The sequence below is a fragment of the Taeniopygia guttata genome, chromosome 3 (assembly GCF_048771995.1).
Source record: "Taeniopygia guttata chromosome 3, bTaeGut7.mat, whole genome shotgun sequence".
Taxonomy (NCBI): domain Eukaryota; kingdom Metazoa; phylum Chordata; class Aves; order Passeriformes; family Estrildidae; genus Taeniopygia; species Taeniopygia guttata.
Genome location: NC_133027.1, coordinates 52,495,021 through 52,522,051, shown reverse-complemented (window position 1 = coordinate 52,522,051; position 27,031 = coordinate 52,495,021). Strand labels below are relative to the sequence as shown.

At 36.6% G+C, this 27,031-nt stretch overlaps 1 protein-coding gene across 22 annotated transcripts in view; it reads left to right on the top strand.

Moving 5' to 3' along the window:
* The window catches only part of TRDN (triadin), a 225,855-nt gene that overhangs the window by 99,456 nt on the left and 99,368 nt on the right, over window positions 1-27,031 (top strand). For all 22 annotated transcript variants that reach the window (XM_072926827.1, XM_072926839.1, XM_072926836.1 and 19 more), the window contains 2 exons: window positions 7,847-7,909; window positions 8,746-8,808. In XM_072926827.1, the coding sequence (XP_072782928.1) occupies window positions 7,847-7,909; window positions 8,746-8,808 (126 nt within the window). The remainder of the gene's footprint in view (window positions 1-7,846; window positions 7,910-8,745; window positions 8,809-27,031) is intronic.

Sequence of the window (27,031 nt, the reverse complement as noted above, 5' to 3'; positions counted from 1 at the left end):
AGAAGGCAGAATTACTTGTAAAATATTATCATGAAAAGCTGTTATGTTGTACTATTCCGTATATGAGAAAATATGCCACAGCACCTTGAGGAACCCTAAACCCTGAAACTTTATTTCAGCCCTAGAGAGAAAAAAAAAGTAATTTATGAGAATATTTGGCAAAATGTCAGAAGGGACAAAAGAGGAGTAGGCAGACAAATTTAAATCTTTAAAATAGCTGAAGATACATCTGCATGTGACTTCTTAGTGCTTAGATACCTTTATGACTGGTACATCACTAAATGTCACTGATCAAGATAAGGGACAGATTGAAACAAAAGATTCTTCTTACAAATATAGTTGGAAATAGTGTCATAAGTTGTCAGAATACAGAACAGACAGAAGCAATTTTTAATTGAAAAATATGCTTTATATAACATCAAAGACTGGCTTAGCCTTTGACAGAAGACACCAGCTCTGAAAAAAGATAAAACTAGGAAGTAACAGAACATTTATCACACAGAAAATTTATGAAACCAATCTACTTACACCCTAGGCTTTCCAACTCAGTGATATTCAGATATTATACATGTAATGATGCAGCTGGTGAAGGCTGAAAGGATCTTACTCTTTTTCTAGATTGACAGGTTTTCAGTATCTCTATTTTGCCGCTGCTGCCTTAGGTAATCTTGGACCATTCTTGTTTTCTGATAAGTGTAATAGTGAAATAGTGGTGTATATGTGCCACATACCTCTAAAGTTTTTAGAGTATTTGATATCTTCAAATGGAATGCTTTTCCTGCATAGTATCCAATGTCCTGAAATCTTGAGGCCGTAGAAAAAGAGCATATTGTTATTATATATTAAGTCGCACATTTTCTCCATTGTCATTGCCTTTTTGTTTTACCTCAGCTCCACAGTAAATCTTTTGGAAAAGGGGTAATTATTTAAGACAGTCTCAATTTGTACACTAGATTCTAGTAGTAAGCAATAAACTGCATTGAAGTGTGTGTATGAGTTGAAATTTTCAGATATCTCCTGGTCAAAAAGCAAAATGCTTTGTACTAATCTGGTCAGAATGAAAAGAACAGATCATTGCTTTCCTATTTTATGGTTGGTTGGCTTTTTCAAAGATCTTACCTTAAAACTTCAATGAAGAGTTGAATTTTCAGATCATGAGCAGCAGAGAATAATAAAACAAAATATAGGATCCTGTAAAAGTGAACAAGAGAAAGAAGGTAAAGGAATTTGTGAAGATAAAGGCATTGATATACAATATTTACTTGTATTTCAAGTTTGGAAACCTTGTTTGGTAAACTAGGAACCAAAGAACTAATTTTAAATTCTTTATCTTATCTTTTTATGGAGCTTTCACAAGTACTTGGAAGCAGTGTTCTCAGCTTGGCTGAGACTCATGCTGCCATGTCAGGACACTGGTGTCACCAGTAATTTGAACAGATCAGTTCTCCACGGCTATCTGAACTTTGACTTTAATATCCTTCTTCTTCCTTGGCTGTAGTCTGCCACACCACTTTTAACTCTAGATTTATTTTATTTTGTAATTCACTGACATCACCAAACTTCCCTGCAGTGTATACTGCTTCTCTGTGATTCTCTTCCTTAGGCCTTGAATTTTTGTTCGGCTCACACAGCTTTTACGTGAAAATGACTTTCCTTTCTGATAGTCCTCCCATGTTTCCCTCTCTGGCATGCCAGGGTAATCACTCAGGAAGACTCTGCATTTAGACAGAGCGTAAAGACTTAGTGTAACTTAATAACATATAATGACTTAATCATTTCATAACTTAGTGTAGAAACTAAGATCAGCTATTAACCAGGCTTAGCTAGTTATCAGTGAATCTTCATGTGAATTGTTCCATAACAGCACGTCTTTGCCTTCTCACAAAATCACAGAACCTATGTGAGAAGCCTGTATCAAAATCCTTCTAGTGATGGAAAGAATCTTAATGCATGTGATATATGATATCAAGCAGACCTATGCTTTTTACCACTTTGAAGAGCACTGTATGACAAAAAACTTTTGAACAGCATTGTATCTGAGTATGATTTTCCAAGTTATATTGCCCTAAAAGTCTGTTCCTCTATCTTTGAGTGGGAGAGCATTTACCATGGAAGAGTCATCAACATAACCATTCTGATCTGCTAATGAATCATTACAAGCCCTGAAATATCCCTCCTTTCTTGACTGAAGTATACCATTCCTTGTCATCTTGATAGTATCTGTGATATTAAGTTAGGAGAAAAAATAATCTATAACATCTTCAGAGGATCTATGAGGACAAAGAGTATTTTCTCTAGGTCATTGAATCCCCTAATTACAAATGTTACAGAATATAGTAAAGTGAGTTGCTGTGAAATATGTTTAACTTCCCACAAAACTCCTGCGGAGGTTAAATTGGCAACTGCATCTGTGTTGCTATATAGAATGTAAACTATCTGACAGTCTTAAGAACAATTTCTAGCCTATATCTCTGTTCATGAACATTAGGGGATATAACCAAGAATATCTAAATTACTGAAGTCAATACCAATTTTGACAAAGCTCCCTTGATGTACAGTGGTGTATAAATCTTGTACAAATCAATCTGCTTCTCTACAGTCTGTCAATGTCAGCCTTCTCTTCTGTACATGGATTATTCTATAAAAAAATCTCTGTTTTTCTTCTATACTATAGAATCAATTACCTTTAAAAAAATCCTTTTAGTGAGAGACCATGACTCAAGACACAACAGAACCCTTTAAAAAAGGCACAATTTTGAAAATTTTCTCCCCATTTAGAATATTCTTAATAATAATGACATGAGTCGTGGATGAAAATCCATTTTTCTGATAAATTTTAATCCATGGGAGAATAAAAACAGAAAAAAAAAAAGAAAAATATTTCTATTAGAAAAACCATAGTACAATGCGTTAGGTTTAATCTAGGTGAACAGATAAGCTGTTTAGTTAGCTTTAATGCATTGCTGTATTTACAGCACAAGTGGTTTTTTGAGAAATATGGGCCTTATATCTCCATGAATCTGTACTGAAGACAGTAAAATCTTTGAAATAATATGAACAGGGTTTCAAACGTAACTATTTAATGATTTAAATTAGGCATTTAAGCAGTAAATTCTAATGCTTTAGCAAAAATGAAAAAAACCTAAATCTTCACTGTTTCAGAAAGCCCTTGACATTTTCCTTAATGACATGAGGCTCTTCTGTACTACTTCTATTCTATCATAAACTACAAAAAGTTAAACAGACATGAGAAAAAAGCTTATTAGTGTTAGAAAAAAAATGTATATTTTGATTAGACATTTTATTATATTTTCTCATCATTTATAATAATACAAATTAAAATGTTTGAGTATGCATTTGAAAATAAATATTCACCAAAGTTTACCCAATAAAACACAAACAAATACCTCAGAACATTATTTTAACTTTTCATAGTGCTTTTGAAATGTTATAGAAAAACAATGGTCTTTCGCCTATGGTGCACCTCCAAATGGAAAGCACTTACTGGAATTAAGTTAATCTGAGCTTTCAAAGGGAGAACTTCCATGTTTCTTTGGAAAGAAAATGGAAACTCTTACAAAGAGGCCCTACATAACCTCATCATCCCATTATTAAGCTCAGACATGCTTGTCCAAAAGCACGCTGCATAAAAAGTATCAGCAAAACCCTTCCCAGCACTGATAACAGAATTGGTCCTAACATTCATTCCTATTGTCCAGTAGGAATGTCAGTCACAAAGTAGTAGAAGGCTAGCCAAGCTTCCTTAGCTGTGTTGGTTTGGCTCTCACTAGTAAGGGTTGTACCATAAAAAAAAAAGTTCTCCCCTGGGAATTTAAGTATTCATCATAATCATATTTGCATCATATTTACCATATTTACCATGGACCATTGTCCAGTAGCATTCCTGTTGCTGGTCTTGTTATGGAAGTTGTCCTGGCCTCTTTTTTGACCTGCTGTGCTTACTCTGGCTTCGTCTCTCTTGTATTTTTATTCCTTTGCTCCACACTGTGTTGTTTAGTGAGGGGAACATATGGCCCATGCTATTAACAAAGAGTTCTGGTGCTTAATGAAACAGAGTCATGAAAAAGGAGTCTACAATCACTACAGGAAGAAATAAGAAACATTTATGTAGGTAACATGAAAGCATTAGGAATTTCAAGCATGATATTTGTATTGCATAGATTCTGCAGACCTCAAAAATACCTACATAAGTAATCTTCAAGCTGTCAAATAGTGTTTCAGACTGGGATTTAGAAACAGTGACGTGGATTCAAAAAAAGCAGAGTCGAGCTGGAGAGATTGCCTAGGCCTTCAGGATGCGCTATATCTCCAGTGATCTGTGTGCCCCAAGAGTCTTTCATTTGCTCAGTATGAAAAGGAATTGTATTTTCTTTTTCTGCAGAAAAAAGTGTTTGTGTCATTTAAACAGAGTTTTGCAAATAAATGCACTTCATTTTGGCCTAAGCATTCACCTCTGATTTAGAGAGAGCACATATGTGCATGTGTGCATGCACTTTGCGTTCCTGTGTGAACAGAAGCAATTTTAAGAATTATGGAAGTTTAGATAATACTATTTAGGTTTCTTTGATCTTTCTTGGGCTTTCAGTAGTTTGGCTGAATCAAGGCAGAATTATTTCTCATAGAGAAAGTAACCAAACCAACAAGGACTCTCTTACCCTAGAAAGAGATTACTTTTTTTTTTCAAAGAAACAGCTAAGGTCAATTTTTACTTGAAATTTAGATTTAATCTTAAAGGTATGAGCTTCCATGACATCCTAAACTAAACAGAACTATCTCCTTGCATTGTTTATAAAAGTTTTGTAACTCTTAGAGGATCCTATTTTTGTGAATGGATGTTAAATTATTTAGACCCAAAAGTGCAACTGACCAGTCATTGTCAGTCTCTACCCTAAGCAACAGGCCAAGGGGAAAGAAAAGAAATATCATCAAAAATGAGATGTAATGATTTATTCTAATTTTTAAAAAGATATCCAACTCTCACTGAAATCAACAGCAAAACTTTTATTGAGTCCAGCAGAGAAAGGATTTCAGTCACCAAGTAAAACAAAGAGGATCTGTAATCCCTTCAAAATTAATAAGGGCAAAAGAAATTTAAAGGCAGCTTTTATTTTGCTTGAATGGTCTTTTAAAATTATGCCAATGACAGCTTAACGTTTACAGAGCTGCTTGGACAAAAATGAAATGAGGTCTTATCCTAAATTAAGTCACTACATTCAGTCTGAATTATGGTTTCTCAGGAAAACCTGAATTAATGTTTGCTTTGTTTTATTTTGTATGTCAGTAAGTATACATGTGTCTCTGCTGCTCCTGTGTTCTGCCAGGACTAGAATCTGTAGGCAAGAAAAGTTGTTGTAGCATTTCACATTTAGGCAATAAATATCCAAAGTCTCTCACAGGAGCTTTCCTCCTCAGGTTTCCTGACAAGAGGGTCAGGATAAATGCAGATAAGCCTCATATAAGGATCTGAACTTTAGAAATTTAATGTGAACCCAAACATCTCCAAATTTCTGGCATTCAGTCCCACTAGTTAGTGTTTGCTATATGCTTACCTCAGTTTCTCAGAGGGGATAGGATGAGCTGACAATTCCTCCCAGAATCAGACTTTTCATAAGAACATGGACCATCTAAGAGCACCTTCTTCCTCCAGTTCCTGTACAGCATTCCTGTGACACTGTGCCCCGCAACTCATGTACATCCCTAAATTTAGATTCCACTCAGCACTGGCAGAGTAGCACACTGGTCTTACCAGGCCTGATTTCAAGGTCCGCATTGTTAGCGTGCTTCTGTTGTCTCCCCTCCCACCACTGTCCAAGAATTAGCTGATCTCCTAAGAGAATAACACAAAGAAAAGGTGTTGTCAAGATGGGTGGAGGAAATTCAGATTGAAATACCCCATTTCTTGGTCTTTGCTGAATCTTACTTGGATTTATACTGGCCTTGGTCCTTCGTCCCTTATTAAAAAATAAATAATTACATCTCAGAGGTTACTTTGCTTCAAGTCTGTTCTGTTCAATCCAGTCACTTTGCAAGAAAATTATTCTATGCGGCTTCTTTTTATTTTTCACCAAGGAATTAATTTTTTACCTGAATCTCCCATTCAGTAGCACATCACTGCTTTAGTTCATAATACTCATGTTCACTAGACTACTTCTTATGCTACATAAAGTATAAGACTCAACAGAAAAAAATCTTGACTAAATGAGAAGTCCATTGCTGGCCTTGCTGACTGATTCTGTCATGTAATCTTCCAGGTGCATATATCCCTATTTCATTCTTGTAAATGTATTGCAGGCGTTTAAAGGTGAGGTCTTACCCTGTCCATGAAGTGTGGCTCAGGATTGGTGAAAAAATCCTGTTAATTAAGAAACAGTAGCAATTACAATAAATGCATTTGAATTTCATATTGTGGTCTATGTCAAATCTTCCAAATCACGTTGTGTTTCCTTGTGTAACCCACAATTTGTGCATATTAGGATCCCTCTTCATGCAGTCGGCCCTTTGTAGCTCTGTAACTATTCCTAGCTAAAAAAAGTAAGTGCTTTCAATTAACAGATGGGGTTCATATTTTACAGTGCAAAAGACCTGCCTAAATTCCTATTTAATTATTTGCTCTGCCTCTTAATTTAGCTGTGTACATATCTGCATAGAGCCCACTACATTTACTGCTTCAGAAATAACAAGTTTTGCTGGTGTTAAATATACACTTAATATACGACATTCTAAATGTGAGCTGTTCAAATTGAGAGGAAATAAATTTATTCAAGAAATGGGATTACTTCCTTAAGTCATAAATAACTCTTTCCATAATACCCATTCACCAAGTCTATCATTCTCATTTACAGAAATTTCTCTCATTGGTAGCTGTGAGGAGCACCACTGTGGCTAGATGGAGATGAGATGTGAATGTAAGCTCAATGACTGTGTTTCTCAGACTTGAGCAAGAGTGCTTATCTTACATTAGGCAGTTCAATTGGGAAATAGGGGCCACAGTCCTTTAATACCTCTATGTAATCATCCCCCAGAAATTTCACAACAAATATAGACATCTCAAAGATACCTGGACACTGAATAATGCAACTTGAGAGCTTGATGGAAGAAAATTTTGTTAATGGGATTAATTGGTGGAATGATTTGGCAGTGAATATTCTGCAGTCAGGGATGTCATCGTCATTGCTTAGATTATTGGCAGTAAACATTCCTGCCACTTCCTGTACATCTTCCATACGAAGCTTCACTTCACAAAGCTCAATGCCTCAGCTTGTGGTTTTCAAAATGCATACAGCTCTGAACCTTGCTATGCAAATTAAGGCAGATTTCATGTGTTTTTTTCTGGGCCCCAGAGGCATGCAAAATGCTACAAGTTCAAAGGTAGAAATGGTCTCAGATTAAAGAGAATCTTGTTGTAAAACCTTGGGCTTACAAATTCTTTTTGTACATCACCTAGCACCAGAAATTTAAGAAACCAAAAAGAAGCAGCGCAGGTGAATGGCTATTGAGTCACCACAATAAACTCTTAGTTACACCAGGTTAATGGGCATAGTTCCTTGAATTAATATTTAAGTAATAATCTGGTGTGCATGTTTGTTCCAGTTTTAGCCTTAGCACCACATTCACTCTCTGGGTATTAAGCTGTACTTCTGAGCTGCTGGCAATAAGTGACCAGCTTATCAAATCTTGAACATATTGCAGTTAGGGGATGCCCGATCCCAAATACATTTATACATACATATATACATGCACACATACGTACATACATACATACATACATGGTTGTTTGTGTGTTTCTGTGTAAAAAAGCCAGCTGAACTTCAATTTCTATTTTTAGAGAGAAAAGAGGAGAAGAAAAAGAGTGATGAAAAGAAGACTACAGCTGAAACTAAGATGAAAGGTATGGTTTGGAAACATTTATTACTGGCCTCACTCAACTTTTACTCACACTTCGGCTTCATTTCCCATTGTTTTCTGTTAGGTTAATCCTATACTTCTGGCTGTATTGTCCTCTTAGTTGTTCAGTCACTATCTGCATGTTTCCACTTCGTCTGTATCAAATATCTAAGGTATTCAATGTGTTCAGCATCCAATATTACTTAAACTCATTTTCTGACAAATGAAATGTCCTGTTTGTTGGCCATCTATGGGCTTTTTAAACAATTTAATGGAGTCCATATATAACAGAACATAGTTATACTGCAATACACAAAACTCAGGGAAGATAGCACTCAATTCATGGTACATCAGTTTCTGAAGGTGGGGTAGATCTATTTATTTTATAGAATCACAATTGAAACTTACAGTGACCAAACTGCAAAGTCATGATATCCATCTAAACAATATTCCAATAACACATTCTCAGAAAGCACCTAAAATCCACTAAGGTGTTGCTTCATGCGAAATATTTAAGTCATTCATTATTTTTTAATGATCTCATTCCTACTGGAACTTAAGCTAAAAGCTGCCACATTCATGCACTGATGATTTTTGCCTAACTTTTGATGAATTATTAAGGGTCCAAATCATCCATAGTTGATGTATACTGATTAATTTTCATTTTCAGCTGATTGCTCTGTGGCCAGTTGGGTGCAAGTGCTATAAGGGAATAATCTGAACTCCCAAATAAGGCATATATTTTTCAGTATATGCCCAACAGGACTTGGTTGACTGCATATTTGAGTGTATGATTCAGAGTTCTATCACATTGAATCACTCTCTTTAATTAAATCTTAGAAAAAACAGGAAAAAAGGAGAAAGCTCACGAGAAGATAGCTGTCCCTGAAATTAGAAAAGCAGGTAAGAAAATGAACACTGACTTTCTCTGCAATGATATCTGACTATTTAGTGTAATCACTTTCAAGTTTTAAGCATTTGAGATAAGGGTGCATTTAATTCACTATCATTCAAGAATCCAGGTGAAGATATAGATAGATACAGATGTATCACAGTATATATTATATTATATTATATTATATTATATTATATTATATTATATTATATTATATTATATTATATTATATTATATTATATTATATTATATTATATTATATTATATTATATTATATTATATTATATATTCTATTCTATTCTATTCTATTATATTATATTATATTATATTATATTATATTATATTAATTATTATACATGTCTGTATATATAAGGCATGTAATTTTCTGTTCTGTGATCTTGGGTCTTTTACAAATATAATAGATTTGTAAATATAAATACATTTACAAATAAATTACAAACACTGCCTTGCATCATACACTAAGTCTATCAAGAGCAGAACTAATTTCAAAAGCTACATGGCAAAGACTGAATGGAAAGCATATATTTTTCCATTAATTATTTTATAAATAAGAACATTTTAAGTAATAAATGGAAATATTACCATATAAAACCACTAAGTGTGGGAGAAAATAGATGGTTATTTTCTGAATTTTTTCTCATTCCCAGAAAATAATTTTTTAAAAGTTTAAGTTAATGAATATCCTAAACCTAATTGATTGTTTCATGCATAAAAATATAAATATTTCAGTGTGATTAGAAATTAGCAATTTGGGTCTTGTCTACACTAAAAATGCTGTATTTTTATTCCTTGTTACTTCAGTAAATCTGCAAGTATATTTAATGCACAAATGCAAAAGTGTCTCAAGCGACACAGCCTGTCTCATTAAAATGAAGGAGAAAAAAATGCTCCATCTAGTGCTTGGTCGCTATCTGAATACCTAGAAACACTGATTCCAATTGATGCTTTATCTGTCACTTTCTATATAACATTCTACAAGCCCTCAAGTACTCAGATTAACCTTTCTGTAGATCAGCGCAATGCCTAAAGCCACAGAGAAGGGCTCAGAATAGGATATAAGTATTCAGGGCTATATTTACTATGTCCTCAAGGCAAGCCTTGTGCTCTTTTTTTTAATTATTTAAATCTGTTGGATGTTATCAAAAGCTGAAAGGATCTATATCCCATAGTTTACTAATATTGTGATTTACATATGCAAATTTCACTAAGCAACTGGTTTCTTTGCCACTGAATCATATGTGGACTGCATTAGTTTTCTTATTCAAGTGTTTATGGATGGGAAGAAAAACAATAATTTATGTTTGGGAAAATATAAAAATACACATATTACTGGGGACAACTATCTTTGTAACCCCATATTTAAACATGTCTTTTATAGTAGGGAGCTGTACACGCTGGGGAAGGGATAGGGATGAAAGAGGATATCCTTTTCCTAGTTGAGTTGCATATTTTAATGTATAAACATAGGTTTAAAAAGAACATAAGCTAACAATTCAAATACCTTTCATAATTTTATTCTGCTTCTAAGCTTGTGTTTCATTTGAGAATACAGAATTGTAAAAGATTACATTTTATGGCAGATATGCAGCATAAAGTTATTAATATGTTCATCTTCACAAGGAGTTGCTAAATCCAGTGAGTCATCCTACCAATGCTATAAAGACACAAATTAGACAAACCAAGATATCTGCATATTTCTATCCCTTTTATTAGCTCTGTAGGTTGCTACATTTTTGGAGTTTTCTAGCCTTTGTCTAAGAGAATGGCAATTCATAATTTATTCCAGTTACACATGTTGCTGCTGTTCCTCTTTCAGTTTGTTCTTTGAATGCATGTGCACTTTCTACCTTTGGCAGCACCCACTGTTATCCCTAATATGTTTTAAGCCTGAAATAATTGCCATATTTGATCAACAGAATAGTAGTGCATAGCCCAGTTTTGGAATGAGGTGCCTCGATGTCTTTACATAATTTGGACAGACACAGAAAATCAACCTCTGAGCACTTGAATCAGCAGCATACATAAGCATCCAAAAACACAGAACAGTTTCCAGTTTTCTTACCTTTTCCCTTTAAAAGGCTAGGCAGAGGCCATTGCATTGAAAGTAAACTCCTCACCATGATTTTCAAACTCCTGGACTGCCTCTGAATGTCTCTGGTTTGTGTTGCATTTTGCTTCCCCTGACCTTTGCAATCCATGAAGCTGAGGTGTTTTCAGGGCAAGCTGCCTTCTCACTGCCACCTACACTCATCCCCACAGCAGTGGAGCAGCCCCTTCTGTTCTGAGGTCCTCCTGGCACCCCAGTCCCACCACTGCTCCACACCCTTGCATACTTTCTCCCAGAAGACTCATGTCTGGCTGGAGACCTATTAAACAGGCATTCCCTATAGAGGAATGGTGATATGTACAAGCTGTCAGGCGAGAGAGAGAGAGAGAGAGAGAGAGGAAGAGGTGCTCTGAAAGCACTAAGTGATAAAAACATCTCTAAAATAATGTTCTGAGAGAAGCACCTCTCTATAATCTTCTCCATCTCTCTTGCTCTAACAAGGAATGCTTGTAATTGCAAATACTGAATATATTTTCAGATTAATATTTTAGATTGGTCCTTTGGTCCAAGAGACAATTTTATCTCTACTGCTACCAGAATGGAGTTTTTTTTATTGCTCTTTGTTAACTGCATCCCTGTGATATATTTGTTTGCATGCCAGCTCACTCTTTCTCCAATTCTCTCTCCTTCCATTTCTCTCTCTCTTTCTCCCTCCTCTCTGCTGCTGCAGAGGATCAAGAGTCATCTAATATGAAATGTTCTCAGTCTTTAGTACAGAGCAAACTGAATGATTCTTAATTAGCTTTTAAAAATGCTTTGTAGATAAAACCACATTAATCCTCTGACCTTCAGCTCATACAAAAGCATTGTGTTAATTGTCCTGAAAAATAGATAGTTCCATTGTTACAAACTCAGAAGTCTAACTTAAAAAAACATAATCATCAGACACAAGGGTCTGTCACAGTCAGACTTCAAAAACTTTCACAAAAATCTATCCAGTGCTACTCTGGATAGAGAAGGAGCTGCATCTCCAAATCCCCTTTAAGGGGCTTGGTACACCTCAGCAGATATAAGCTTTTGGCTGGCTCTCCCAGAGTTTGTCCTGGTGCTTGGGGCACATCAGCCCAGGGGGCTTCAGTCTGCAACCTGACTGAGAAAAGTGTTAAAGCTTTGGTGTCCAACCCTACATGAAAATGAATATACAGAGGCTGGTGCTTTCAGGCACTAATAGTTTACTTGCAGATTTTTTCCTGATGGTCCCTTTTCCAGAGTCTGGAGCTACCCTGCTCCTTCTTGAATCAGCTTTCCTAGAAATTATATTCACATCAGCCTTTGTCTTTGTTGCATATTCCTTTCCCACTTTGTTTTGGTTCTCAAAACAAATCACATAGCTCAAATGAGTTTATAAAGCAATAATGATAATCAGCCTGAATCATCACACAATTTCCTACCTAAAATTCTCTTTCAACTGTCATTAATGATCTTCCTGTTATACTTGCATTTTTTTGGTAACAAATCTTATAATTGCTTTAGGAAAATCATCAGTGTCTTTTTTCTCCACTTTCCATATGAGGAAATACAGGTACAGACATGCAATCCAGGCCAATTATCCACATATTTATCTTCTGTTTATACATATCTTCTGAAAGCTAAACCAATGGATTAAAGATCCCAAATTTTTGTACACTTTCACTATTTCCCTTGTGATTAACCAGAGCCATAAGACAATGCAATTGATATCTAGGAAGAAAATTATTTTGTTCAAATCATAAAGCCTTATCAGCAGGACTAGTGTTAAAGAATCCCTTGGTTCTGACCTCAGTGACAAATCTTTAAAGGCCACCACAGTTAGGTACCTCCCTGAGCAGTTCTGGTGTTCAGATTTACTTGTCACAAATCATGGAGCATGATCTGACTTCCATTTTGTTGTGTTGGTGTATGCACGCTCTCAACAGAGTGTACAAGCCCCTACAAATGAGCATTGGAGCCACTCCATAAATAAAGGAACTAGCTTGCAGTGGTTGCACACCCATTTTTTGGATCTACCACACAATCACAGAATCATTTAGGTTGGGAATGACCTTTAAGATTATTGAGTCCGACTATTGATATAGGAATGCCAAGTCACACTAAGCTGTATCCCTACACATTTGAAAACCTTTTCAATACCTTCAGAGCTGGTGACTAAACCATTTCCCTGGGCGGCCAGCTCCAGGGCTTGACAACCCTTTTGGTGAAGAAATTTTTCACAATATCCAATCAAAAACTCCCCTAAACAGCTTGAGTCCATTCCCTCCTGTCTTATTGCTTGATATCTGCGAGACCAACACCTGCCTCACTGCAACCTCCTTTCAGGTAGTAGTAGAGAGGATTAAGGTCCTACCTTGAGCCTCCTCTTCTCAAAGCTAAACACCAGCTTCCTCAGCCATTCATAAGGTTTGTGGTCCAGACCCTTGACCAGCTCTGTCTCTCTTTTCTGGATACACTCCAGTACCTCAATGACTTTCTTGAAGTGAGGAGCCCAAAACTGAACGGAGGTTTCAAGGTATGGCCTCAGCAATGCCAAGTATTGAGGGACAATCTCTTCTCTAGTCTTGCTGGCCCCACTATTGTAGATGCAGGTCAGGATGCCATCAGCCTTATTGGCCAGCAGGATGCATTGCTGGCTTACTTTCAGCTGGCTGTCAACCAACATCCCCAGGTATTTTACTGTCAGCCAGTTTTCCAGCCATTCTTCCAACAGCCTGCAGCACCGCATGGGGTTGTTGCGACCCAGGTGCAGGACCTGTCACTTGGCCTTGTTGAACCAATTGGCCTCAGCCCATCAATTCAGTCTGCCCAAATCCCTCTCCAGAACTTTCCTGCCCTCCAACAGATCAACAATCCTGCCCAACTTGGTATTGTCCAAAAAGCTGACTGAGGGGCACTTTGATCCTTTCATCCAGATCATTGATAAAGATATTCATATGGTAAAGATATATCTATGACACATTATACCGTGTCATATGTTTCACACCAGGCAGTGTTAGCAGAGGAGGGGAGTGGTGATTTATCTCTTTAGATACCACAGTAAATCTTTGCCTCCTGAATAGGAAAAGTCTCTGGGGGCTTAAAATTACAGACACCAAGGTACATTTTAATTATAGCACTGTAACAACCAAGTGAAGTCTCTCTGCAGTCAGGAAAGAAGAAAATTAAAAGTTTATCTTGGACATAAAAATTGAAAACAGTACCTTATGACTGCCACAAAACTGAGATAACCAGCTTATTCTTGCTACTCTGTTTCCTAGTGAGATCAAGACAGCAAGAAAATCTATCTTTAAGTCTGTCTTCTTGGAGGAAGAATGTTAGTAGTAGGTAGAACAGAGTGGAGGTGACCAGACAAGAGCAAACATGACTGACTGTGTGCCTGCAAACTTTTGCATGTTTTGATCACAGATGCATTTTCTTTAACGGACAGTCCTTGCAATTTGAAAACAATCCCACAGTGGTTTAGTAGGAAATGGGGGGAAAAGACAATTTTATACACCAATAGTATCTTCTTTATTATTGCCCTCTATACAGGCAGGAGGATAAATTCCTTTGATCGTTTTTAAATTCCTGTTCTGAACAGCAATTTTCAAAATACATTTAATTTTGTGATTATCTTGTGTCAGCTTCTGCCTTTTCAGTCTCGATATTAAGCCTGCAATTACAATAAAAGAACCACTACTGACACCTGGTGGCAATTTATCTTTTTCTTGCAATCCATATGTCTGAGTGTTTTTTTGTTGTTTCCTTTCAAATATGGCTATTTAAGAAGAGTTTGCTGAAGTAATGATGAACCTACTATTTATCTCCCCATGCTGCTTATCCTACTGCTTTCATGGCTATAAATATGTTAGAATGTCATCTAAATGTAACACTATTCTCAAAAGAATAATTTTGGAATGTAAATACTTTCAGTACTGCCAGAGAAGTAAAAATTAATTAAAATATATTTTATGACAAAAGTTATAATTAGGGAAAAAAAGGTGCATGGCTAACCCACTGATCTAGAGAGGTAAATGCATACCACACATCCTGAAAAGCTTTGGGCTGATCTAACTGCAATAGATTAAATGTTTCGTCAGGGATACAAATGTTGATCCTAGGTTTTTCCTGATGAGCAAATGGGCTGTAGACATTTGTAGAAAGACATCTCTGTTCCCTCTCAAGAGCAGGGTTTGAAACTCCTCACCCTACCCTGCCCAGTGCCAGGAGGGTATTTCCAGCTGAGTGTCTGACAATGTTAAGCAGCCCAGCTTGGGAACTGTGATGTGTCTCATGTTCCCTTGTCTGAGAGATGTCACACGACAGATGTCAGCAGATGGGAGGATGATGTGTGTTTCAGAGGAGGCCACAATGTAAGATCTGCAACAGCCAATGAGATGTAGAGGCTGCCACATTTTAGGCTGTGTACAAGAAAAAAATGGAATTGTGAAATCAGAACAAGAGAGTCTAAGGAATTTTAAAAGTGGTTAGTCACATACAGAAAATAAAACATCTTTATTCACTAATTTTCTTTCTTATTAAACAATTTCTGAGGAAAAGGTAAAAAAAACGAGTCACTTAGGAACTGGAGTGCACATAAAAGTGCTATGATGCATTTTGGATTGACCAGATGTGCTTTTAGAATGGCTGCTACAGCAAGAAGAACGTAGGAGTTTTGAGTGGTACAACCCTATCTGACTCTTTTTTTATCTTTTTATTTTTAATTAAGATGCTGGATTGAGTTGACCCTGGCAGCTGCTAAACACCCAAACAGCTACTCCTCACTCCCCTCTTATCAACATGAAGGGGAGGAGAACAGGAAGAGCAAAAGTGAGAAAACTCATTGGTTGAGACAGAGATTAATAAATCTCAGCCAGTTAAAGCAGAGGACACCCTTCCCCTGTTCTTCTTCTACTCTCAGTTGTTATTGCTGAACATGGCATTATATGGTAGGGAATACACCTCTGTATTTGGTGTATTCCCTACCATATATTCCCTTTAGTTTGGTTCAGATGTTCCAGCTGTGTCCTCTCCCAACATTTTCCTAGCTCCTACTAAGCACAGACAGTGTGGGGAAAAAAATAAAGCTCTGATGCCATGCAAGCTCTGCTTGGCAATAGGCAAAACTCAAGTTTGCTAACAATGTCTGAGTAACAAATCCAAACCACAACATCATACAGGCTGCTAAGTAGGAAATAACTTCTCCCTCCCAGATGAACTCAGAACAGGAACCAACAGTTTCCATTTATTTGCAGCTAAATTTGGAAAGATTAGGAGAAGAGACAAATGTAAAAATTAAGCAACAAAAAGAATAATCAATGAGTTGCTTTGTGATTTCTCATGCAGATGAATGTATAAGAGCAATAATAAGGAAACAGTGTGTTATGAGCTGAGATCTGTTTTAGGAATAAACCATATTAAAGCACACACACAAAACAAAGGAGGAACTTAAGGACCTTAGAACTGTGTGATCTTCCTCTAAGTTGTTTCTTACCAATATTTTTTTAACAGTTTTCTCTGCTAAACTGCTCATCCATCTATACATTTTTGAAGAAGTTTAGCTTGTTGTGGGCTTATAAAACCTTTAGCAAAGCCCCTGGCTCTGATTTCATCTAATTATGATTCCAATTGGTAATATCATTATATGAATCAATGCCCATACACAAAAGCACCTAGCTTTCCCAGATGGATGACTGCAGCTTCAGGTTTCATCTTCTGTACTACAGGCCAATCCATTCCTGACTAATAACTTGCTCATGACCCTATTCTGTATGTTGGGCCCATTCTGATTTTTCCCTTCCTACTGCTCTTCTCCAGCATCCTATTCATAAAATTCACTGGAAGTTTCCTGACATTTTTTCATTAGTAGATTCTTCTGCTTTCACAAACTATGCATGCAGCCATCAGTACTGGTAGCATTTACCAACCCACAGAAATGCTGGATTAGGATTCCTGCACAGTTACCAGCAAGTGATGTAATTTATTCTTTTTTCTGTTACACAAACAGGGTTTAGGGGCATCTCTTAACTTTGATAAGAATTTTCTGTTTGTGGGTCTTTGTACAACAAAATCAAAGAAAGAGGAGATGGAAATGACCTACTAGGTCACCTAATCCTTCCTTCTGGCAATGTAGGATAAATCCTTACAGAATATCATCAAGTGCTTTAACCAGTTTAGTTCTAAATGTCTGAAGTAACTGGGTCTCCATCAATTCCCCCAGAAGATAATTCTACAGCCTCACAGATCTTGCAGTTAAGAAGTATTTCATTCCAGTCTGCTTAAATTTTCCTCTGCTTAATTTTATCCCATTACTCAGAGTTATGTTCTCTTTTGACACCCAAATATAGTCTTTCTAACCTCAGGGCCAGTTCCCTACTGTCTCATGTTATATTGGTACTTACATTTACATCTGGAAGGTAGCTTTATAACTGACAAGGTGAATGCAAAATTGAGGTTGATACTTTTTCATACAGACATGAAATTATAAGCCTTGTAACAGGGGACATTGACCATGGCCATACATCACCTGTCTATAAAGCACTGAAGAGACTGGAAGTTGCATGTAAAATTGGAGGAAGAACAAAAAAACCAAAAAACTCACTTGAGTTATTTAGAAAGTATGGAATTTTTTTTTTTGTTTCACATAGAAGAATAAAGTACTCAGTTCATCTCTTCAAAAAGAGGTGACTTGTTTATTGTGGATATTAAGTACCTTTGCAGAAAAAGAAAAAAAAAAAAAAAAAGGATTCCAGCTACAATAGCTCCCTTTAACATAGTAGGGACAGTTAAACAAGAATGAATGACTGAGAGCTGAAGCTCACTGAATCCTGACTGAAAATGAGGTACATGTTCTTAACACTAAGAGTGATAAACTACCCAGAGCACAGGGTGGATATTGCTTTCCCTGGTGTCTGCAGAAGATGATTGTTTACCTAATGAAAAATACACATCAGCTGAAAAGGTGTCTAGCTGAAATATAGGAGTCTCTGACAACAAAATATCAGACTAGAGAGCCTGATGGTGTGTTCTAGCCTTGAGCATTACAGAGGTATATCCTCAGAGATATACATAATAAGCTAAAAGAGAGTGTAATGAAGAGTCAATACAGGAATGCAGCTGGAGACAACTGCCTTGTAGGTTCATTGGAAAAATAGAAATTCCTTTCTGCATTAGTTTTATAAGCCTTTTTAAGCTGAGCACATGACTGGTAGTCATCCTCTAAGTATTTACTCTTCCATGGAAAATAGAAAAGCCTGTTTCCTAATTGACATTGCCAGAAATCCTCAAATTGTATCTTCCCAAACAGATAAAAACAGAAGAATAAAAACAGGTTCACAGTGAGGGAGAAGTGAAAAAATCTGGCAGAAAAGAGATGCAAACACAGCAGAAAGGAAATTCCCATGGTCTCGATGTGACTTGTTGTTAAGACAAAAGTCAGCTCAAACATGTCCTATACCAAAACTTCAAAGCGCTCAGTGGACTTTGAATTCTATGCTTCATCATCATCAATGATTGGCAACATGATTTCAAATCATGCCTAAATATGCAGCATATATATCCTGGTGGATGTACAAACACGTCATGGAAGGCCAGACACGTAACTTCCATTGATTTTCTGTGAGAATTGAGCTCCTAAACACCTCTTCTACTTTTATAAAAAGTACAGAGGCTGCAAAGTCACCATGGTGTTTCTGTGCCCTATTACCTATTGAAAGAGTTTTTCAACTGGGAATGGTAACATTAATCTATACCAGAACAAAACTAATCACTTGTGCCATTCCAGGACATGGTTAGCTTTCAGTGTTCAAAGGATAGAAATTAGATTAAATGCAAAGAGAAAAAGAGTTAGAAAAAAGCTTTTTCCTGCCTTCCCCTTTTCTCTCCTTCACCTCACAATAAGAACTGACTCAGTCTTAAGATTGACTCTCCATTGCAATTGATGTGGTGACTCTCACGTGTAAGACTCATCTCCTGCTTACTTTACTAGGAATCAGCTTTAGTGGAAATTGATCCTTTTCCATCCTTGCTCATTGTCATGTGAAAAAGGGAGATTTTCTTAAAACCTTAATGTTTGATTAGTCTGTCTGTGTCCCAGAAAAACTGAGACCCTTGTGCCCAACCATCCTGTCAGTGTCCCATTATGGGGACTCTTCACTGAGCATTTCACCAGATCAGAGGGTGCTTGGACTGACTTGTTCAGGGTCTTATGCCGAAACAGAGAGACCTCCTCCTGGATCTCCACATGATTATGTCTGCCAGTGATTGCTAGCACCCATTAAGGACTCACATTAACAGTTCACAGTATAGCACTCTATTAATAAAATTGTGACAGGTTTAGGTTGAAGGATTGCCAGTGATAGTGTCTGACTGCAAAAATGTGTTCAAAGCAATGTACTAAGGAGATGATCATTCAGCATGCTTTGAATACAGCTCTTACCCAATATGCGTCCCTGCAGCGGAGAAGAGGTTCAGGCCAACGACTGAGCCCAGAAGTTATGATGGAGTCTTCCCTAACTTCTGCTGATTCTTAATTTACTTTTTTATTATTTATGTACATTCAGAAAGAGCTCAAGTGAGTTTAGTCATGCATCTATACCTTTACTCATTGAGGGGTGGTGGTACCTTGGTGGTGGGTATCTCAGTATAGTATCTGAGATAATCTTGAGACATGCATCAGTCCAAGGAAAGCTATTTTACCAGAGCTGCTGACTTAACAGTAGGTCTTTCCCCTTAATCTCTCTTGGTTTTCAGCTCTAATGCGGCTTATTCACTAAAGAGTGCCACCAAATTCCCTCCTGTGCAAGGATTTTGACAGAATCTGGCTGCAGTCTCCACTCTTACCCTCTGTTTGGTCCCCCTCAGATTGTATGGTGTGAGGAAAGTTGGATATGTTGACCATGTTCCATCCAGGGAGCATCAACAGTATTTTCCCCTGTAATTTCCATATTGGCAATATTTTTACTTCCCATTCTCCCTGCCCCCCCAATATGTCATACAAAGAGATCTCCAGCACATAAAAAGGTCTCACTGTCTGCTGCAGCTGCCCTGCTCATGAAATGTTAGTAGCATATGAATAAATGCAAAAATTCACTTTCCAGTGGCTCTTTTGCTGAGTGTCAGGAGTTGAATGCTTCCAAGTTAACACTAAGTATTGTTCCATCCAGATCTGATGTTTTGTATTTCTTCTTTTCCATCTTGGACTACACAAAGTAGGGAGAGAGGTGAGAGTGGTGAGTAATGTTGGTAAAATCAAGCTGACAAAGAATTAGAAATGTCAACCCCTTAATAAATACAGATAAAAAGGAGGAGGCTTGGGTGCGCACTACCACTCACTTTTTGATGAGTTGGCAAGAGAACCTTCCTTGAGCAAATCAGAGGAGTGATTTAGCATCTGACAGACAACCTCTTCTGACACTGTACTGTCAATCTCATAAAGAAATTTTTGGGGAGATATGCTACTAGAAATGATCAAGCATGAGTGTGATAAATAATCTAAAGCCCACACAGGTAACCAAATAAACAGTTTGCCTTTGGACTTCCAGGTATGTACAAAGAACTAGCTGTGTTTTGCAAGCAGCTGGGTGGCATAGCTTTAATTAAAGAATCTAATTTATTTCTTCGACTCTCTTTACACTGGTCTGGGGATTAATGGTAATGATTATTTTTCCAGTCACATCCAGAAATAACAGGATTAGAATATGACTATGCCTCAAACAATACAAAGTTAATCTCTTTAATGAAGGAAAACTGTTCTATGCCCTCAAAATAAGATGTGTATCTGAGTCAGCAGGCCTGATATTTGGGATAATTATTCTGTGTTAAATGTCCATACACAGATATATCTACCAGGTTGAAATGACATAATTATGCAGGGTTATTTTCTGCTGTTGCTAAATAGACAAGTTCATGGCTTGACTCACACTTAGTTAGTCAGGAGGAATCTTCAGAGTCTGAGATCAGGATGATTTTCTTTCTTTTCTTTTGCTTTAGACTTAAAAAGAAAAATATCTTTTTCCCTTTACCTTGAAATAAAGCTTTAAAAGCTTTTACTGAGTTTTGATGAGTACATATTAGATAAAGACATTCATATCACTGAACTGAAAGTATACTTCAGTCTCTTGTGTGTCTTTTCCCTATAAAGGTTCATAGATCAGAAGTATTTCTGACTTAAAGCCTTTACCCTTCACTTTTAGTTATGATCCTTTCAGTAAATGTTCCCAATGGCCATGCTTTTCTCCTGACCTGTTTTCCAAGAAGCAGAGCCAATTTTGTGGTTTGCTATATGTAACTCTGAGAGACTAAGTCAGATAAAGTATTATTGAATAATTAGGAAAATAGAACAGGCAAATGTTCTTTAACAGAAGAGTCATACATAACTGTGGTTAGAAAAGCATTGATTTTTAGCTTGATTGCAGTATGTTCTGCATGAAGTTGCTTTCTCATAGATTCTGCCTCACTTACAAGAGTATAATTATTGTGTCACCTATAATGATGAATAGATGGACATTTCTTTAAGATTTCCCTTCTCAAAGAGTGAGAATGTTGACAGCATCTGTATTCAGAGATAAGCAGATATCTTCTTCCTAGTGATAATGCTTGTAGATGCCATTTGTACATCTATCTATCCAACAGACAAAGAAATGGAGATGTGTTGAATACAGAAAGAGATATCACAAGGATGTATAGCACACATGCACTCAACAAAACCTATTCTAACACAAAATTCTCTTCTGAATCATTCAAACACTTTTGGTGCTGGGCTTTATTAATACAAGTTTAGAGTGCATCCTCCAGCTCTTTCAAGGAAAGACAAAAAATGCTGAAGAAAATTCTCATCTCTTATAATATATACACTAATTCAAATGACAGGTTATTCCAGGGAAATATCTGATTCCTAAGTTTTTGGGAAGTAATGTTATTACTCACATTTGCTACATAAAAAACCACTACATTTTCTCAAAAGGGCTGCAGTTTCTGCAGTTAGCTGCACTTGCATCTTCCTGTGTGTGGATGACTGCAATCTCATATCATGCTCCTGAGTTTGATTTTTTAAACCATGCGTGATGAACACCTTTTAGGTTGTAAAAGACCTTTAAGCTTATTGAGTCCAACCTTAAACCCATCACTGCCAAGTCCACCACTAAACCATGTCTCCAAGTGAACACACATACATTTTAAATACCCACAGGGAGGATGACTCAACTATTTCCCTGGGCAGCCTCTTCAAATTCTTGAGCATCCTTTTTTGCAAATAATTTTTCCATAATATTCAGTCTAAACACCCTCTGGCACAACTGGAAGCCATTTCTTTTTATCCTACTGTTAATTACCTGGGAGAAAAGGCCAACCTCCATCTTGCTACAACTTCCTTTCAGGTAATTGTAGACAGAGTGACAAGGTCCCCCCAGAGCCACCTTTTCTCAAGGTTAAACAACCCCAACTCCCTCACTGCTCCTCACAGAGCTTGTGGTTCAGACCCTTCACCAGCTTCATTGCCCTCCTTTGGACTCATCCCAGTCCCTCAGTGATCTTTAAGTGAGGGGCCCAAAACTGAATAGAGGATTTGATGTGCAGCCTCACCTGTATCGAGTACAGGGAGATGATCCATGCCCTAGTCTGTCAGGCCACAAGATTTCTGGTATAAAACAGGATACTGTTCATATGTGAGCATGTATTTAACATGAACAAGTTTCTATCTGCTCTACAGTAATTCCAGGAATTACAAAGTAGAAAGGAGAAATCACCAATTAGTGGAACCACAAACCACTATTATACTTGAAATTGACCATTCCCAAAGTGCAGGCTTTTTCTTACTGTAACTGAATCACTTGTCTTCTCACATCCCTCCTCTACTTGCTTTATTTTTTGCTCTATTGAGCGAACCCTTTTAATGATCTTGGGAAATCTGTTTGAGATAACATTTAGCATTTCATTTATGTGCGTTGCCAAAACACTTTCTGAAAAGCTCTGGGGCTTTAGGTTACTCTCTGCTTCTGATGCTCTGGTGCTCAGGGCTTGCAGGCACTTGCCGGCTACACAGAATATAGAGCTGCCTTGCAAATGGTGTGGTGAGAAGACACTACAGAGGAAATAACACCTCCAAGCGCTGGTGATGAGAAGGGACTTGGAGACATCAAAGAAATTTAGAAACGATCAAAAAGCCTGAGTGGACAGGAAATACAGACAATGCTGAGGTGAAAAGATACCCTTCTCAGGGAATGGATGGAAATTTTTCATGTTTTTTCCTGCTTCAGTGAAAATGGTCTGTCTACATTTAAGAGTACTATCACCATTGTAATCAACAGAGGAATTTTAGTTAGCTAACTCCTTTTTCTACATTATTCAAGCATCTTTACATACTGCATAGGTTATCAGTTAATTTTTAAATTTCTATCTTATAGTCCAGTCTCATGTTGCTTGAGGAAATTTGATTTTAACACACAGAAGCTTTGCATCTGCCGATTTTACCCAGCAATAATAACAATATTCTGCAGTTTCCCTTTTTTTTGCATGCAGAAATCTCTGCAGGCAAAACTGTAGTCTGGGATTCAAGGCTTACTGGTCTCTGACAGTGAATTTGGCTGTCATATCTTGCTTTTATTATCAAAGCAAGATAGCTAAATTCTGGTCAGAGAGTTTATTGTTGTCATGTAATAGGTCAGGAACAGCTCTGAAGCAGTAGTGGCACTGTACCTTGCTTTCCCTTGAGCACAACTTCAGCCTCGTTGGTGAAATGAGATGCCATTCTCATGCCCACCAAGAAATGTAATTTTGGAAAGGCAAGAGTTTTGCCAGAAGTTTTCACAGAGCATATGGTAATATCATGCTCAGTGGTTAAGACAGGGAACAAAATCAAGGTCTAAACACAGAACTTTTCATGTGGGAGAAATGTTGATATTTCTAAATAGCTCTTTTATGCTATTTTACCAAATTTTAGGAGTTCGGTCATATTAAAAATTTAATCCTAGATTAAATGAGCAGTTTTGATAGAGCCTTTACAGATTTTATGTCTACTAAGAAAAATTATTTCTTTATTTCTATGTTGTAGGGAATTTTTAAAATCTTTATTGTAAAATGGAGACATTATTGTAAAATGGAGACATTACACCAGAAAGAGTAATTGCTCTGATATAACACCCCTATATGTGGGCATCTGCTGTTTCAGAAGTGTCTGAAATCAAAATTTAAAAATACTCTGAAAAGCTTTGAGATGTGGTAAGGTAAAAATTACTTCAATAATGACATGTAATTAGTGAAAAATTACCAAAAAATAATATAAGTTAAAAAGCATCTCAGTAAAAAATTCTTAAAGGCATTTCAGGAATGAACACTTCTCAGAATTGTTAGAATATTATTTGAAATCAATACTATATTTTGGAAATAGTTTTAAGAACTCCAAGTAAATGAAAAAAAAATTAAACCACAATATATTTTAATAAAAGGTTTGACGATTCTCGGGTAATTACTACATGCTGAACAGCTCATTTTGAAAAATGCTCAGCTATCTGGGGTGTGTTCCTCTTTTACCATTGTAAATCACATTAGCTGCAAATTGTGCCACTTAATAAATTGTTTCTAAATTCTGGTACATCTGCTAGACTGGGAGCAGACAGTAGTGAGACTGGTCTCTAGGTGACTATAATGATGTTTTCCATTCACATGATGGAAGTTCTCAGCCATCAGATGCCACCTGCTATCATTTTTATTTCCAGTCATGTGAACCCTTGCTCAGGGCAGCAAAGGGAACCTTAGCTGTCATACTTGAAAGCTGCAATGTCATGAAACTCTGCTGTTGCATGTACTTGCAAAGCCAGAACCAAGCTCCCAAAGCATGCACTCGATTGACTGTGCTTTGGTTGGTAGTAACAGCCAGGAGTTTTTGGTTTTGTTTCTGAAAAACCAACACAGTTTTGATTTCAAAGCACTGGAAAATATTATTTTTATTTTCAACACAATTCTTTCTGATTCTTTAAGTCTCTGATCATTTTTCTGCCATTTTCTCTTTTTATTCTCTGACTTTAAATCACGAGATGAATTGAATATCAATGTCAAAATAAACAACAGAACCAATAAATGAGACAAGATTTGTGTGAGTCTCATTAGGAACATTCTGCTTGGAGAACTATGGTAATGTTGTGTGAGGCATTTTCATCACACAACTGTTTTCTGTGGGTATGTGTAGACTATTACCCAGTCAGTGAGATTTGATTAGGTCCATTCTAGTATGGGATCATCAGGTAGAAAACAGAAGAAGTTGAAAGTGTTAGCTGAGGTTTCAGGTGAAAATTCCTTCTTCCAGTAACTGCTTAACATTTTAATTTTTTCTTTAGTTTTTGATTCAGTGAATCATATCTTCCAGAGGCATCTGGTAATCCCCAGGGTCTTAGTACTTAGTCCAGATCAGCAGCAGAAGAATCTATTGGGTTACAGCATGTTTGATTAGGATATTATCTACCATTCAACTTGGGAATTGTGGTTGCCCATTAATGTTGAAAATAATTTCTGTTTGCAAATTTGATATTATCAACATGTTCTTTTGTAAGATTCCAAATAGAAAGATACAACATATACAAGAATTTTTCTAATTAGAAGGGTTTTAGCTGCTATTTTAACATGGTGCACCATTATCCGAGCTATCAATATACTGTCTCTGAAATACTCATTTATCTGAATAATACTTTAAGGTCTTTTTAATACCCCTAGGTATGTTTGAGTGAGAGATTTCTAGGAAAAAAGACACAGAGAAGCCTTTCAAGAGAGTACAATTTGAGATCCATTTATTTCCCAGAACTTCCTTTTAGTTACCAAAAATATAGGCTGCATGAGCAGATCTCCTGTTCTGAAATGTACAATGTACACTGTTTTATAAATCCATTGTTAAAAAGGTGTAAAAGTTTTGTGAACCTCATATCTGGAATTCACTTCATAGTAGTGTTTGAAATATTCCATTTTCGAAGTTTGTTTAAACTCAAACAACCAAACTCTGTAACAGAGCACTGGGGCATCCTTGTCTAATAGCTTATTACCAACCTCCTAGGGACTCACTGCCATGAAAGGCACTATATAAGCTTAGAGGGATTTTTTTTTTCTTGCCCCATGTGCAGTTTAGATGTCATTTGTAGTTATTGTGTACTGGTAGTTTACTTCAAACGAATGCTGATCGAGTCCTGAGGAAAAGATTGAGCTATGTGCTAAAAAGAGGCAAAAAAAATAAAATACAGCTTTGCTGTTCTACTGAGATACATCTGTGCCAGCTGCCAAATGCTAGTTCCTAGTCTGAATTCAAATTTGATCATTTTAGCCTGTAGAGATAAGAACAAAGATCGTATTTGTTTAAATATTTGGTGGTTTTTAATAAAATAATTTTTTAAGCATTACTGTACTTTTGTCTTTCACTAAAGACTAAGAGTCAATAAAAGAAAAAGCTGTTCATTCACCTGAGGAGAGCTTGTACAAGCATGCTTACTTTTTGAGAATACAGACCAGAATACAATTGTCTTCAAATACCTCTGGAGAATAGATATAAAAAGAAAAGGATGCTTTACAGTGTTCCACAGATGATGAATTATTTTATCAGCTTAGCCCTTTAAAGTCTGCTGCAGGTTTTTTCAAGGAAAGGAAATTGATAGGGTTGTCAGAGGTACCCAAATATTTGAGTTGCAAAGTATTTGGGTTGTTTACAGGAGCCCTTTAAGAAAACCTAAATATCAAATGTGTCTTCAAAATTTTCTGAAGAAATTGGGTTTTTTGGAAATTCCTCCTCTTAACTAACATGAAAAAAAATACCCACCTAGAAGCAAGAGAACACATTGCTGGTTTTTTTTAAGAAAAATACATAATGAATATTAAAACCTGATTGTATATTAGCTATGTTCCCAGTCACACTCCCATAGCTTAAAAGTTAAACCCTAGACCTCAGTAAAGTAAAAATTAATGAGACAAATTTCTCACTGTCTCAAATTGCACCAGTATAACTCATTGGCCAAGTCATTTTTGGTGTTGTTTTCCATTGAGTTGGTAAGGTATGTGTTAATTGTGCCTTAGGGCAGGTAACCATATTTAGGGACTTCAGAAGTCCTGATCAGCTTTCCTTCCTTCTCTAAGATCTACCAGTTGTTAATTTCTTTGCAACTAAGTGATTTATTTCATTG